Source organism: Odontesthes bonariensis, chromosome 5 (genome assembly GCF_027942865.1).
Source record: "Odontesthes bonariensis isolate fOdoBon6 chromosome 5, fOdoBon6.hap1, whole genome shotgun sequence".
Classification (NCBI taxonomy): domain Eukaryota; kingdom Metazoa; phylum Chordata; class Actinopteri; order Atheriniformes; family Atherinopsidae; genus Odontesthes; species Odontesthes bonariensis.
In genome coordinates this window covers 8,672,393-8,687,365 of record NC_134510.1, presented here as the reverse complement: position 1 = coordinate 8,687,365, position 14,973 = coordinate 8,672,393, and the positions used below count along the sequence as shown (strand labels likewise).

Sequence of the window (14,973 nt, the reverse complement as noted above, 5' to 3'; positions counted from 1 at the left end):
TCATTTAGGATATCTGAATTCAGGCATTTTCTAAATATGGATATTCATTTTTGGTTTATTTGGTCAAATTAAAAATACAGTTACATATAATCATAGTTAATCACACTTATTCCTGAAGATCGTGTGATTTATCGTATGACGCATACTTTGCCAGTTTGCGGTTTGATATGCTGTTCAGTGGTGAAAGTTTACTTAGTTTTGTTTGTTATATGAACTGCATCGTAAAATTAGGAAATTGGGACCTTTTCAAATAGTTATGCCTACCTTGGACTTGATTTCTTTCCAGGCTACAGTGCCACGACGCTACAGAGAGCGTGGGAAGTCAGCAGGTCAGCCAATGAGAAGCCACACATTGACATCTCGGTGCTTGCCTCTCATTTACATCAACACCAGTGTGATCAGGGTCTTCTGCCATGGGACACCAGACAAAAATGCAGCTTCAGGTTAGACAATTGTCTCTTTTAGCACTGATGGAAACTTTTAAAACAATTGCACAGTGGGGGAAAACGTGATAACAAGAGTAATTTTTTTTAATGTTGTTTCCTCGATCTAGGGTCAAGGATATACATATATATATATACATATATATATATATATATATATATATATATATTTATATATGTATCTGTTTGCTTGTCTGTTCTACATTACTCAAATACTATATTATACTACGGAATTGCATGGAAATTTTATTAGAGGTGTGACATGAGCCAACTTAGATTTGACGACATATTGGACGACATCTGTGTTAAGATGTAGCATTTTTGTGTTGGTTAGGGTTTGCCGTCTCCTGTTCAACCGAGATTTTCAGTAAAGATTTTACAGATTTTTTTATTTTTATTTTCCTGCTAACGAAAGAATGTCTTTGCAGTATAAATTTACCTTGGAGTACACGTAAACTGGGTGTGTGGCTTGAATTCATCATTTGAACAGTGAGGTGATGATATTGCAAATACAAGAATTTCCAATTCAAAGACGCTGAACCTCTGTTTGTGTATTTATACTGCCTCACCATGATTGATATTTCCCAAAGAATATCAGAAAATAATACTTAAAAACGTAGGTTACTCTGCAGGCTTATGTAGCCTATATTTATTGGAGGTAAGTAAGTCATTGACTCAACATGTCCCCGCATCACTGGCCAATTTTACTCACTTGGTTTCCCTTTGACTAAAATGTTTTACACGGTTAAGCTAGCTTTACGACCTGGTTTTGTATCTTACACTTACTGAAGTAAATGTGAAATAATTTCCAAAATTTGTTCATTTTTGCTTTGAAACAAAACTCATCAGTGTTGTGACATGATGAATTCTCTTAACTTTTTCGTTCGCTCGGTTTTGTTGGGTTTTTTCCCCCCTGGTTTGTGAACCGCTCTCTCCATGTTCTTAATTTTAAGATGGACCAAACTGTGTGAACTAAACTATTTTCAAATACGGTCACATGATTGTCTTTGTTTATGGTGTCTTAGACACAAGGGGTTTTTCATATTACCCAAAAATTTTCCGTTCTGCTTTCTGTTTTGTCACTGTCATAATCAACCAGACAGGGCAGAGCCACCACCTCAGTACAGAAAGACTTTTGCTTAAACAAATAAATAAGTGCTCAGCATCTATTGTTAGATTGTCATCAATATGTTGAGTCTACTTTGGTCTGCTGGTTCTACTGGAATGACTAATGGTGGTAAGAGTGCCCTTTTAGGGCTCTATAATCCAGTGGTTTAGTGAGTGACTGAGTAAGTGTTGAGTGGATGTTTTTAAGTCTAGTGGTGCTTTTGGTACCTTAAGACATTGGCTGATTTTTCTCTAATCATCTGAAATCTAGTTAAATTGCCAATGACTAAGCAATAGAATCGACCACAATTTCAATTTGTATTCACTTTAATTTTGTATCTGCGTGTTTTTATGTGTCCTAGTAGATTCCAGTGAGAAGAAAGAAGACACACTAGTCCTAAAGCTGGGATCCCTCAGCATGGCTCCTCAGGCTGACAACCCACTGACCCGGACTGTGCTCCGAAAAGATATCTACCAGTAAGACAAAGTATCTTCTCAGCAAAGCGCCACTGCTAAATTCATGTTTTACTGGATATTTAATGGGTCTTGTTGTGCATTTAGTGGATCGCCTTCTTCTGTTACCCCGGTCAGTTTCTTGAGCACAAGGTTTACAAGACTTGCCACTGCTTCTAACTCCAAGTCTCTCTCCCACCCTTTACATATTTCACCTGTCCTTTCTGACACTTTTCCTGTTGTTAAATCTGATCACACCCTCACAGCCTTACTATGTTCTGATTTGAAAGTGTACTTGTAGTCCTAAACTTTAAAAAAAATGGTGGGCCTCAGTTAATCAAATATGCCACCGAAAATTTCTCTGACATAGAGACATTCTCAGTAAAACCTGTTGGATCATGTGTGTTTGGTGTCTTACTGTTTGCTCCTTTATGTGGTTACCCATGTGTCCTCTTGGGAGTGTATGATGCAGTGGATAATAGCACCTCATAGTGGTTAAACTGTCCCTGCAGTGACAGAGAGCAATGAGTGACACCTTGGGGGTCCAGCAGGCCCTCCAGCTGAAACACAAGACTGTTGACACAAGCCTCCTGTGCCATGTGGATCAAAGCTGCAGGGCAAGGAAAATCTGGACTTTGGAGGGAAATAGTTCTGCGCAAAGCACATTCACTGGTGTAGGCAGCAGGAATCTGGATTGTGTCATAGCGGCCTCAAAACCACAGCCCCACAGAGCGTATGCGTGTGTGAAAGAGAGAGCAGTTGGGCAGATATGGAGCTGGCAAACACATGTAATGAGGGAGATAAAAGTGGTGCCTAATGCTTTGTGCAGCTGCAAGTGAGATGTGAGCTGATGTGAAATGGAGAAAAAGGAAAATGGACAACAAAAGGAGAGGAGGGGCCACTTAAGTCTTCACTGCAGCCTTCAGTTGGTTAAAGTGTCATACGTAGAGTTATTGAATAGAGCAGAGAGGCAGAGGTGGTCTATGCCTGATGGTATGTTGGAGTTTCTGGAACAGTCAAGGCGAGATTGAGAGGTTTTCGTCCCAGGGCACCCAAGCCATCTCCATAAGAATGCAGTTTTCTTTCTGATGTTTTGGAACAAGGATGGTATTGATCAGTAACCATAGCTACTGTTGTGTGGGAAATGCCGGTCCTTTTTAAAATCCTTTTTTTAACCTCACTAGCTTCACACAAAGTTGCTCACTGTGTTTGCTATTTGTTTTTACACGAGACAGTGCAGCTGATGAGACATAGCAGCCCTGTCTCCATGGAAACTTGTTCTTGAATTTCTTCAGTTGACATGCTGGCCATGTTGTTATCTTGTCAGATGATAAATGATGATCTTGTGGGCATGGAACATAATCTGGAGTTTTTCTCAGACTTTCACCCCAAAAACCAGTGAAACCATCCATGTAATTTCAACCCGTACTACCCAACAGTGTTCAGCCTCTCATAGTTAGAGGACTTGTAGCTCTGTGGCTGTGGTGCCCACATCTGCTCAGAGATAAATTGCATTGCACAACACTCCACCCAGGTCTGAACAGACACACGCTACCATGTAGCATTCCAGATACATGTCGACACACAATATGCCCTCACAAACGCAATCACTTCCCTGGACTAAGTCAGTACCTTTTAGATATGTGTTCTCACCCATGTGTCCAAACAATGGACTTATAACGGCTATAGTCATCACTCTGATAGCAAGCATGTGTCTGTATTCAAATGCATTCTCACTGAGTCACCACACAGAAGCCAACAGTCACCACTTCCCTCCCTGCAGTGAAACCCAAAAATTATGTTGAACCACTATCTGTGTTCATTCTTCCATTCCAAACCCACCATTATCCTCACCACCTTCCCTGTTCACATCTGCCCTCCAATTTAGGATGATCACACTTCTGAATCATTTGATTGATAACCCTGAGATCAGAAATTTGTCAAAAAATACCGTTGCCAGCATAGTTTTGTGCTTTATCTATGCTGAGTTCTCCCCCATGTTGCATATAGAAAGTCTGTAATCATGCAAACCAATGTGTTTTTACAGTCTATATCCAACTGTGGCTGTTGTAAGAAATATGTCCCGATCCCAGTAGCCATTTGATGCAATTCTGTTTAAAGTCCACCGCTAATTACATCCGTTGTTATAATTAAATGACTGATTTAAGCAGCTATGCTTTTATTGCCTACTGTTCATGAAACGATTGCCTCACAATGTCTAAAATGTCTAAAACCAAGATTTACTGGAATGCCACCCTGGAAGACAAGACGTGAGAAGAGTGAAGGCTAAAATAGCAGGCGTATGTAAACATCTTGATAGAACACATCATGATATGGTTTCACTAACACGGTTTCTGTGTGAGTAAGAGCACCCAGCTTCCATTTCAGCCACACAATATTCAGGATACAGTGTCTATTTATCATAGAGAGTGGATAGACTTCTTCAAAGCAGCTAAAACAAGCTTGTTTATCTGTAATGGCATATAACTGAGTTGATCTCCTCCACAAATGTATTTGGCAATAATTAGCACAGTTTGATTTTTCTCATGCGATGTCGAGTTTTGTTTCCTGAAAGAATAGGACCCGACCCGAGCGTTTTTTATACTGAGCGGAACTTATACCAGGACTGCAGGCTTCCCCTCTTTCTCCCTCTTCATCTTCAGCTACAAGGCCTCTGTCAATTTACACAGCTGAAATCATTTTCCTGCCTTGAAAAAGCGGGCTTTTTCCAAGTACATGAGCACCAGTCCGGGGAATGTCCAGCATGCATTCAGCCCTGACTTTCTTGTGGTTTGGGCCTCTTTAAAATCTCACATCTTTTACTCTTACATCTTTTACTCCCTGCTCCCATTTTTTTCCACTGACTTTTTTTTTTTTCAATAGATGGAACACTTAATTGAAAGTTTCTTATATGCAGGGGCAAATGGGGACCAGTCTTTGAAGAAATCTTTGGAGACTGGGTCTCTGGTCTTTTGAGTAAGAATTAAAACCAACATTTTTAAGAACTTCAGCAATGACGTTACATATGTATTGAGAAGACTTGAGCAATAAATAGATGGCTTGGGCAAAAAAACTGAATTCCACGTTACCTCAGATGCGTCCACATGTGTGTGAATGCGTGTGATGGAGAAAAAAAAACACTGCCTTGCCTGTAACAGTGTATACACTAAGAAGGGCGGTATGAGTGTGTGTGGGTAAGTGTGGCTTTTAGTGTAAAAGTGACGGGAAAGACTAGAAAAGCGTTATATTAATACAGTCCATTCACCATTTATTTCTAAGCATTTTAGAATCTTAAAATCTAATTGAATATCTTTGTATTCTAAATATTTGTTTCAGCCTCATTAACAATGCCAAGTGAATAAAAAAAGATTGACTCAAGATTAAGACAACAAAAAAAATGACCCATAAAGCACCCCAGAAACCATTGATGGAGAAATGGATACCATTGTACTGATTCCTTAAATGTTGTAACTTACACGCAACTGTCTGTTTCTACATTTAATTTGGGATTCTCTAGTTACGTTTATGGGGAAATTTGTTTTGACGGACCAAACCTCCTGATTCATTAGTGACTGAAAGATTGTGGATGACCGAAAACCGGACAATTTCTATTTTCGTTGACCATAAAACTGTTGTATAAACATATTTATAAATATTATGTTTGGAAAATTCATTAAAGCAACTACCGTCCAAGGAAAGTTTAAACAGTGAAAGATTCCTTTAGCTTCCTTGCTGTATGTACTCGTCCTCCCTGCGCGCCTGCTTGCATGTGTCTGCAGATGTTTTTGAGTTTGTGTGTGTGTGTGTGTCTTTGGGTCTAAAAATACCCCGGACATTTCCCGACATCTCCACACCTAGATGACACAGCTTTAGATTCCGTCACAGAATCATTTGCCTCTTGGTCTTGTCCAAGGGAGGCGAACATCCCTCCACCACAAAATATGGTTTTTGTTTTTTGTTTTGCTCGGTGCAGCCTTCTGTGTTTCTACAGTAACAGCAGAGAAGGCTGCCGTGTCAGTGTTGATACAGAGCCTTAGCCAGCATGATGTGGCTGTATCAGTGGGGCTCTATTTCATTCCCTTATCCTGGATCTTTTTGTTTTACACTTTCCTCCTTTTTCCTTCGTCTTGCATTTGTCATCACATCTTCTTTCCTTTAATTTCCAGATTGTCGTACCTCATCCTGGATTTTTTTTTTACCTCCTTATTCTTTATCACCTGCGGTGTTTCTTTTCTTCTGCTTGCTTCACGTTGTAGACATTTTCACACACGAAATGCCATCTTGACATGTTCTGGAAGTTTCCTTGCTGATAGGTGTATAAGAGGGCACATGTCCACAGCATTCACTATAGACTTCTTGAGGAAATTTTCAAGCCCTTCCCTTCCTTTTTAGCTGTGAGAGTGCATTTGTAGCATAGAATTTCCCAATGTTAAGTGCATGTATGAACTGTGAAAAAACTCTGGACCAAAGTGTCTGCACCTTTTGCGTAGTGTTGATGTGTGGGAACAGTTTCTATGTCCAAGCTTCCCTACCTGTGCTGTTTTCTCTATTCAAGCTTTCCTTCTTTTATTGAATATACTCTCCCTGGCTGTTTTTGGTTTTGCAACTAACCATCTCATCCATGTCTCTTATCTTTTTCTGTTTTTTGCAGTTCCATCAGCTCCTAACCAGACACTTTCTCCTTCATATAGTTTCCCACACCACTGTGTTTCTGTTAGTATTTGTTATTTCCTTCCTGTCTCGCTTTTCCTCTGTGTTACTTCAGTGTTGGTTAGCCTGGTCCCAGTCCCAGCTCACTGTGGTCAGCAAGCCACCTCCTTATTGTTGTTGAATGGCTGCCTACTTAAACCCACATCTATGTCCTAATAAGTGGTTGAGATTGGGATCTCCCCTTTACAGATAAACATAGCCCGCTGAAGCCAGGACCCTGCCTGTTACTAATAACATTTCCATGCAGTTAATTTTATGCACGCTTCTCTCACAGTAGCATCCTTCCACGGCTGGAGGTGTGTGGATTGAGCCACAGAACAGTAATGTTACTAAAGAGCTGTGAAGAAGAGAATCAATTTTAGCTGCTCGGAAGATTAAACAGCAAATGTAGTTTTTTTTTCGAGCAAAAGAACTGAAAACCTTTCTATGGGAACTGTTATTTCAATATACTGAGTGATGCAAATCCCATGGAAAATGCTTAACTTGTTTTTAAAGACTTGTTGTTATAATAAACATGTAGCCAGATGATAAATACAGCTATAATGAATTATATCTGTCATGCAAAAAAAGACCAACTTCGGTAGTTGCTGAGCAGGTTTCAGTTTTAGAAGCCGAGGCATTTCTTTCATTTGAGGGAGTAAACGTTAAAGCACAGCGTAGCGGACGGCTTCGAATGAACCTTCAGCACATAAGCTCTGTTCACAAGTGCGAAATTGTCCGAATTTCAGCACTCACCTCAGTAAATTCATCAACTGTCACTCAGGTTTACTTACTGCTGCTACATTAGTGATAGGATTAGTTTTATATGTTATATAACCTTATCCTCACGGGGGGAAACACTGACTTATCCTCTCAGGTGTCTGTATGACAGCTGGTAGCTTTTCTAACTTTCTGTTCATCGAAAAAGCCATTATTTCATAATCTTCTTAGCTGCTCTACTTCTTTCTTGTCTTGCCCCTCATCTTTCTTTTCCTCATAAAACCCAGCGTTCCCAGTAAATGATTCATTAGATGCTTCAGTGCACACTTGCCTCATCACTCACTTTAGTCCGCTGCCAAGTGCCCCATTTCCCCGTTTGTTTACACCAGTGAAAAGTGCTCCAGCTTTGCTTAGCTGCCGCAGCAGTGCGGAGCTGCTCAGGCCACACACAGAGACACCCACTACATACTCTTATATACACTGAATTTTCTTTAAAAAATTACCCCTGCTGCTGTGCAGATTCAATGATAAACTCCTCTCAGAGGCAACGATGGCAATAATTGTCGTCTCACAATATTTGGGGCAGCTTATTGGCAGAAATGTGTATATACATTTTTGTTATTATAGAACTGTTATTAGAATATTATAATTATGTGAAAACAAAAAAAACGTTGTGGTGGCATTGCCTTAAAATGAGTGAGTGATATCCAGAGACAATATTGCACAGCCAGCCAAGTCACTAAAGATGCTCAAAAGAGACGAACCAAACACTGACTTTAGAGCAAGATTTCAACATTTTTTAAGCTACTGTTGTTTGTGGATATATGGGGGAATTCATTTGGTTCAGATACAGTTCAGATCATTTGTTGCAAGATCACAACGAAAATAACACTCACGACGTGAGTGTTATTTTTATAGATAGATAGATAGATAGATAGATAGAGTTTCTTATTTAAACTGCCACTGTACCACCTACACAACAAGCAGAATTCTGAGTGACAATCTTTGCAGAGCACAGATTTAGTAAGAAAAATGTTTTGTGTAAGTTGCAACTTCAGTAAATATTCTTTTCTTTATCACTTTTCGCCAGTGAAAATTGTGACCAGTAAAGAAGGACCCATTCAACTAACACTTCTCGGTATAAATGTACCTCTCAGGATTTAAATGATCAATCTGTACTAGTTAAAGCGATATACTGGTACTGTGGTATCCTGTGGTTTAAAGATAAGTGCTGATACACTTTTTATTTTCTGATATAAGATACTTAAAAGACAACACAAACAGATTAATGGAGATGGATGTTCTGACAGATTAATACATTTTTTTTTTCTTTCTGTGTAAAAATGTCTTGTGTATGGTAAAGCCATACCAACTTATTAAACAGTGTAGCTGTTCTAATCTTTGAACCTGTTTTTGAAAATCCTGAGGTCATTACTGCTTTTATCACTCTCTATTAGGGACGAGAAAAGTGAATAGCGATGTGCTATTAGACTATGCTGAAGTTGAGCCAGCTGAACGAGTAGCCTCATAGCTGACCAAAGGTAACCTGCTAAATTGCAGAAAAGATTTCATCAGCAATACTCGCTCACTGAAGCCACAAAACATTTGATATAATGCTTGAATTTGGGAGGCGGAGAGAAAAAAAAAGACATCGGTTAGAAATGATTAGAGCTTCATCAACTGTAAATCATGTGACTTCCTTTGCTTTTCTCCCTTTTTTCACCCCTCTTTTTTATTATCTTACCTCAGATGAACATCCATGTTCCCACTCTCTTCTCAAGAGAAAGAAGATAACATAAGTGAGGATGGGGGATTGGCCAAAATAAACATTGCTTTTTGTCATTCTAGCAAATGAAACACCTGGTGCTGGTAAACTCAGAGGATATATTTCACATTGCCTTGACACTCAGGATTAATGCAATATCAAACTGTTTTAGAAAACAGGGACGGACACAGAGTAAATCATGCTCCCCCTTTTATTAAAGTTTGCCCTAGAATTTATGTTTCGAGATGGGATACCCGACTGATGAGCATGGGAGTGGGTTCAGAAGGCTTATTTTGAAATGGTCCTCAAGCAACTTGTTGTTATGTGCACAGGAAGTTTAAATTCAACCACTGAACTACCACAGAATACTGATGTGGCTTTGGCTACACACACACACACACACACACACACACACACACACACACACATATATCTATATATGTATATAGATATAGATATCCCAAATCCATATATATAATGTATATGCATATATACTGTATGATATATGTGTATTTCTATCACACCATCTTTTCAAGAAACACATCGAAAAGCAATAATTAATTTAATGGCTCCCATTTACCACCAGTATGTTTTACACAACCACAGCACACTTATTAGATTCATTTAATTTGTCCAGGCAACTTGACATGTTGTAGTTGGAAAGCTCTGACCGCCTTTAATGTCTTACTTGATGCACTGTCCAGTCGGTGGATAGATACCATGGCTCCATCCATCGCTGGTGTGTGCATATCTAAATGAAACCATGAAGAACATTAACATGAATATATCCCATGTCTGAATGACAGAGTGCACTCAATTCAACAGATCAATTAAGTTTTTAATATGATGTTTCTCATGAAAATAAGGCAATACTTTATCCATATATCTTGTTCTGTCCCTCTAATTGTACTAATCTGTCATTGGTGAGCTTTTGAACAAAGCTGTACACTTCAGCTGGCAGTTTTTGTATTGTACATGAGCCTCTATACAGCATCATGTGTTCTGTGTTGTGGTGTCTGCTGACTTCTGTGTACAGTCTGTGGTTCATTCCATAAATTTCTGTGGCCTCTGTGATGTTATTCTCAGGCCCTCTGCTTTGTGAGAAGATTGCACCACAACACTTGTATTCCTCTGCCTGCACTTTGAGGTTTAGGGGGATTAGGAGGGAGAAAACTCCAGCCTGGGCCCTGCTATGTATTTTTATGGCCTTTTTATGTATATGACTCTGATGTAGTGTGGAAAGAAAATGGAAAAGAGAAGGGAGTATTAGGACTTACCACAGAGGAATCAAACCACTACTTATTTCTCCTTTCTTTATTGGCACAAAGTGGAGTTGCTGTTTGGATTGCAATGTCAGTCTGTGAAATTATGGTATGCAAATCTGTCAATGATGATGAATTCTTGTCAGTTTGTGTCCAACAGTCATTTTTGAGGAGCCACAGTTAGGCCACTGAAGCTGTTCACTTTGTCCACAGTTTTGCAGAAACTACTGTGAAAACTATTCCTTGTAGAATAGAATAGAAAAATACTTTATTCATCAAATAAAGTAATTCCACTTGACTAATTCAAATTAGTCAAGTGACTCAAAAACTTTTTAAATATTTACAATGATTATAGATTAACAACGACAACAAAAATAATAATAATAATAATAAATGACTAAATAAATAAATTTGAGAAGAACATGTCAGCAATCACTGTTAAAAAGCCTTATGGCTGTGGGAACAAAGGACCTTCTGAACCTCTCAGTCCTGCAGCGCAGAGAGATGAGCCTCTCACTGCAGCTGCTCCTCTGTCCTGTCAGGATGCTGTGGAGAGGATGTTTATTATTCTCCATCACAGAATATAATTTCCTCCTCATCCGTTTCTCCACCACAGCACTGAGAGGGTCCAGCCTTCTGCCTACAACAGAACCAGCCTTTTTCACCAGTTTGTCCAGGCGCCTACAGTTTCTGTCTGTAGTGCAACTCCCCCAGCAGACAGCAGCATAGAACAGTGCACTCTCAACGATAGTGTGATAAAACATGCACATCATATCACTGCAGACATTGAAGGACCTGAGCCGTCTCAGGAAAAAGAGACGGCTCTGGCCCCTCCTGTACACTGCGTCTACGTTGGCAGACCACTCCAGTTTATTATCGAGCACCACCCCCAGGTATTTGCAGGTCTGAACAGTCTCTATCTCCCCTGCATCAATGCAGACTGACGTATCGTCTGGTATATCGTTTTAGATCTCCTGAAGTCCACTACCAGCTCTTTGGTCTCGGTAGTGTTCAGGAGCAAACAGTTCTTTTTGCTCCAGCCATAGAAGGCCTCCACAAGGTCCCTGTACTCCTTCTCCTATCCACCATGCACACATGCCACAACAGCCGTATCATCAGAATACTTCTGAATGTGGCAGGACTCTGAGTTGTACCTGAAGTCTGATGTGTACAGGATAAAAAGAAAAGGAGCCAAAACAGTACCCTGTGGAGCCCCAGTACTGCATTCCAGTGTTCCAGAAACACATTTCCCCATCCTGACATACTGTGGTCTGGCAGACAAATAGTCTATAATCCATGATGTCACAGAGGGGGCCACACCCATACCTAGCAGCTTGTCTTTCAGTATGGGAGGCTGTATGGTGTTGAAGGCACTGGAAAAGTCAAAGAACATGATTCTCACATATCAACCAGGCACATCCAGATAAGCATATGCCCAATGCAACATGTACAGAATGGCGTCTTCCACTCCTATGTGTTTCTGGTAGGCAAACTGGAGGGGGTCAAGAGCCTCAGCAACCTGCAATCTCATGCGACGAACAAGGAGTCTCCAAGGTCTTTATGATATGAGATGTCAAAGCCACCGGTCTGTAGTCATTCAGCTCCACCGGTTGCCCTGATTTGGGCACTGTAATGAGACAAGAAGTTTTCCACAGCACCGGGACTTTTTCCATCTGAATGCTCATATTGAGCCTCTGAAGAGGGACTGCTAGCTGACCAGCACAGTCCCTCAGAAGCCTTGGACAGACTCCATCTGGGCCTGAAGCCCTCCCTGACTGAAGTCTCCTGAGCTCAGCTCCAACTTCCTCTATTGGAGTAGGCTTGTTGTGTATCATTTCCCTCAGAGGATAATTCTTCATAATAGTTCATATGATATCCTGCATACCCAAGAGACAAGTGGCTCTAATGTTTGCCGAACAACATTATCTTTCCCAAATAGATTGACCTTTATAATTAGTTTAACAATTCATTTTCAATGTGAATTTTGTTAATTTGCTTACGAGCTCTTCTTAGGGTTCCTGTTCCATAGAACATTTTTCCCGTCAGCCCAGAACAGCTGTTGCTTATTTATGGTGGTCTTGCCTCTGTGTGTCTTTCTGTGAATAGAGGTGTCCTTGTTGGCTATTTAGCCTTGCTTGGTTTAGTGTGCATCGGTAACTTGAGATATTCTACACTTTGTACTGACATTTCATAGGTGACAGTAATTCTCTTTATGACTTTATTTTAGCTCCCCTTTCTCACGCACCAGAGACGGATGAAAAATGACTACTATGCATGTATTCATTCTCATCAGAAGCGTAGCTCTCTTTTTTCATTCGTGCGTGTTGTTAATGGAAGCAGTGAGGAGTTCCGCACCCCACGCAGACGGACCTAATTCAGAGCTTCCCGGAAACCCCTCTTATGTTTTGGCATGCTGCTGTCAGTCGGGTCGGGATGCATGCTGACAGAGGCAAGAGAGATCACCCCTCAGCTGTCCTTCACACATAAAAGGGCCTGATCCATGGGTTGACCGCATGGCCGCAGGGCTCGAGTCTCAACGGTCGTGCCTGTATGTGAGTGTAAATGGCTCATCCCGAAGCAGGATATAAGGGCTCTAAGAATATACCCAACCTTGGATGTTCTGCTCTCAACTGCAGCGTGCAATACACACATTCTACCAGTATCACTCTGCCCGTGTCTGTGTGTGTGGCCAGCTCCATTTTTTTGTGTATTATTGTGTTTAGTTCCTTTTCTCCCAGCTCATGACATGTTGATGTTCTGGCATCCTGCATGGATGTTTTGAAGCTGTCAGTGCACTGACAGGGAGATTCTGACTGGCCAGTCTCACAGCAGTAGTTGAGGCCAGGTGGGGAATTCAGGAATATAATATTGATGGTGTGTCTTCACCTTGTCTATTTTTTTTCCCCCTGTGAGATTTACATGGAAATAGCTGAACTTGAATCATGCGTCAAGGTACACAGCAAGGTCTTAGATGATACATTTGGAGGGAGAATTGTTGGCAACCCGTTTTTCACAGAAACGAGGCTTTGTGTGTAGTTACAGTGGAGTCCTGTTACTGTTTTCAACAGTTTAGTTCTGTGTGAAAATATCCAGAGCAGCACCAGCGATATTTGATATAATTGTCGTGGAATTTTGATAAATTGTATTTTCTATTTCCATAAAAATACATGCTATGTTTCTGTATCATGTATAAGCAACAGGTTGTAAGCATTGTACTTTAAGCTTAATTTTGTAAGAATTTATCCACGTATATTCTTTGAGCATGTTTGCGTGGTCAGTTATTTTTGCTAAAGAACAGAGCTATCGCTAGGCTAACAGCAGAACATCAGACCAGACAAGAGTACAAGTACAAAAGTACAAAGAGGGGGGAAAATAAGTCAACTTCAAGAGAGAAGGAATGTGCCGATATTTTCAAATGTCCATGTGTGAAGCCACAAGCTCTTCTGCGGCTCCTGGAAGCCAGTGAGAAACCAGTGGCATAATTGCCTAATGCTTGTGTAACAAGCGGCACATTACAACCCCAGGAGGCCCAACCAGACTTAAAAGAACCAGAGGCTGGTACTAAAGTGGGCCTTCTCCCTGTGTGTTTTTTTTTTCTTTTTTTTTTACTTGTTACCCCTCTGTAATTGCCCCTGCTTTTAAACTACTTTCCCCGATACACAGACATGCATTCCTCTTGAAAAAACTTTATGTAATCATATTGTAAACATTTAGTCTAATCCCGTGGTATGATTTAACACATCTATATGTAGTTTGTGTGCCACAGTGTTGATTCCAGCCCACATTTGACTTTTACCTGCACCAACAGGTACCGGTGCTTAGTGAAAGTGACAGTCCTATTGGATTGAACTCTCCACAGTTTTTATTTATGGGAGCGAGATTAGCAAGGTTTACGACAGGGTGCTCTGTGTGTGTATGAAAGAATATCCGTCAAGTTACTTCAGCTGCAGGTTTGTGGGAAATGTGAAGCCACCGTGTAGACAACTCTACTGTGGTGGTCCCCTTTCTTCTCTCCATAACTTATCCCCCACACACAAACACATACGCACAACAGTCCTCCAATCAGCACACAGCCCCTGTCAATTAATCACTGCACAGCTCTAGTTATGCACATGTAAACGACATAAAACGTTCTGACTCTACCAGATATGCTTTGCTCCATAGGCATATGCTGAAATAAAATGTCCTACTGTTGGCAAGACTTGCCTCCATTTCTCAGCAATGATAGAAGTCAGTGTTTAAGACATAATTGCCCCCTCCTCCCTTGATATTTTTTTTCCATCTTTTCTTGCTAAAAACTAAGAAGACATTTGAAGAGCTTTGAAGTTATTTACATTTTCTTAATTCATCCTAAGCCATTACGTACAGCCTGGGAGTAGACTAATACTGTTGACATTTAAAAGCCACATCAGTTTTTTTCTTTAGGAAGCACATGGCTGTGTGAACGTTTATGGAAAGATCCAGCTGATAAGCACATGTTGGACAGGGAGCACGGGGGGAGACAAGAGATTCACACATCAAATTATGTAGGCAG

General features: G+C 40.5%; 1 protein-coding gene across 7 annotated transcripts in view; it reads left to right on the top strand.

The window, feature by feature from the left end:
- Positions 1-14,973, top strand: part of vps13b (vacuolar protein sorting 13 homolog B) — a 310,547-nt gene that overhangs the window by 186,289 nt on the left and 109,285 nt on the right. For 5 of the 7 annotated variants that reach the window (XM_075464764.1, XM_075464762.1, XM_075464768.1 and 2 more), the window contains exons 30-31: positions 287-443; positions 1,913-2,027. In XM_075464764.1, coding sequence (XP_075320879.1) covers positions 287-443; positions 1,913-2,027 — 272 coding nt within the window. The remainder of the gene's footprint in view (positions 1-286; positions 444-1,912; positions 2,028-14,973) is intronic. The other 2 variants (XM_075464765.1, XM_075464763.1) reach the window with 1 other exon arrangement.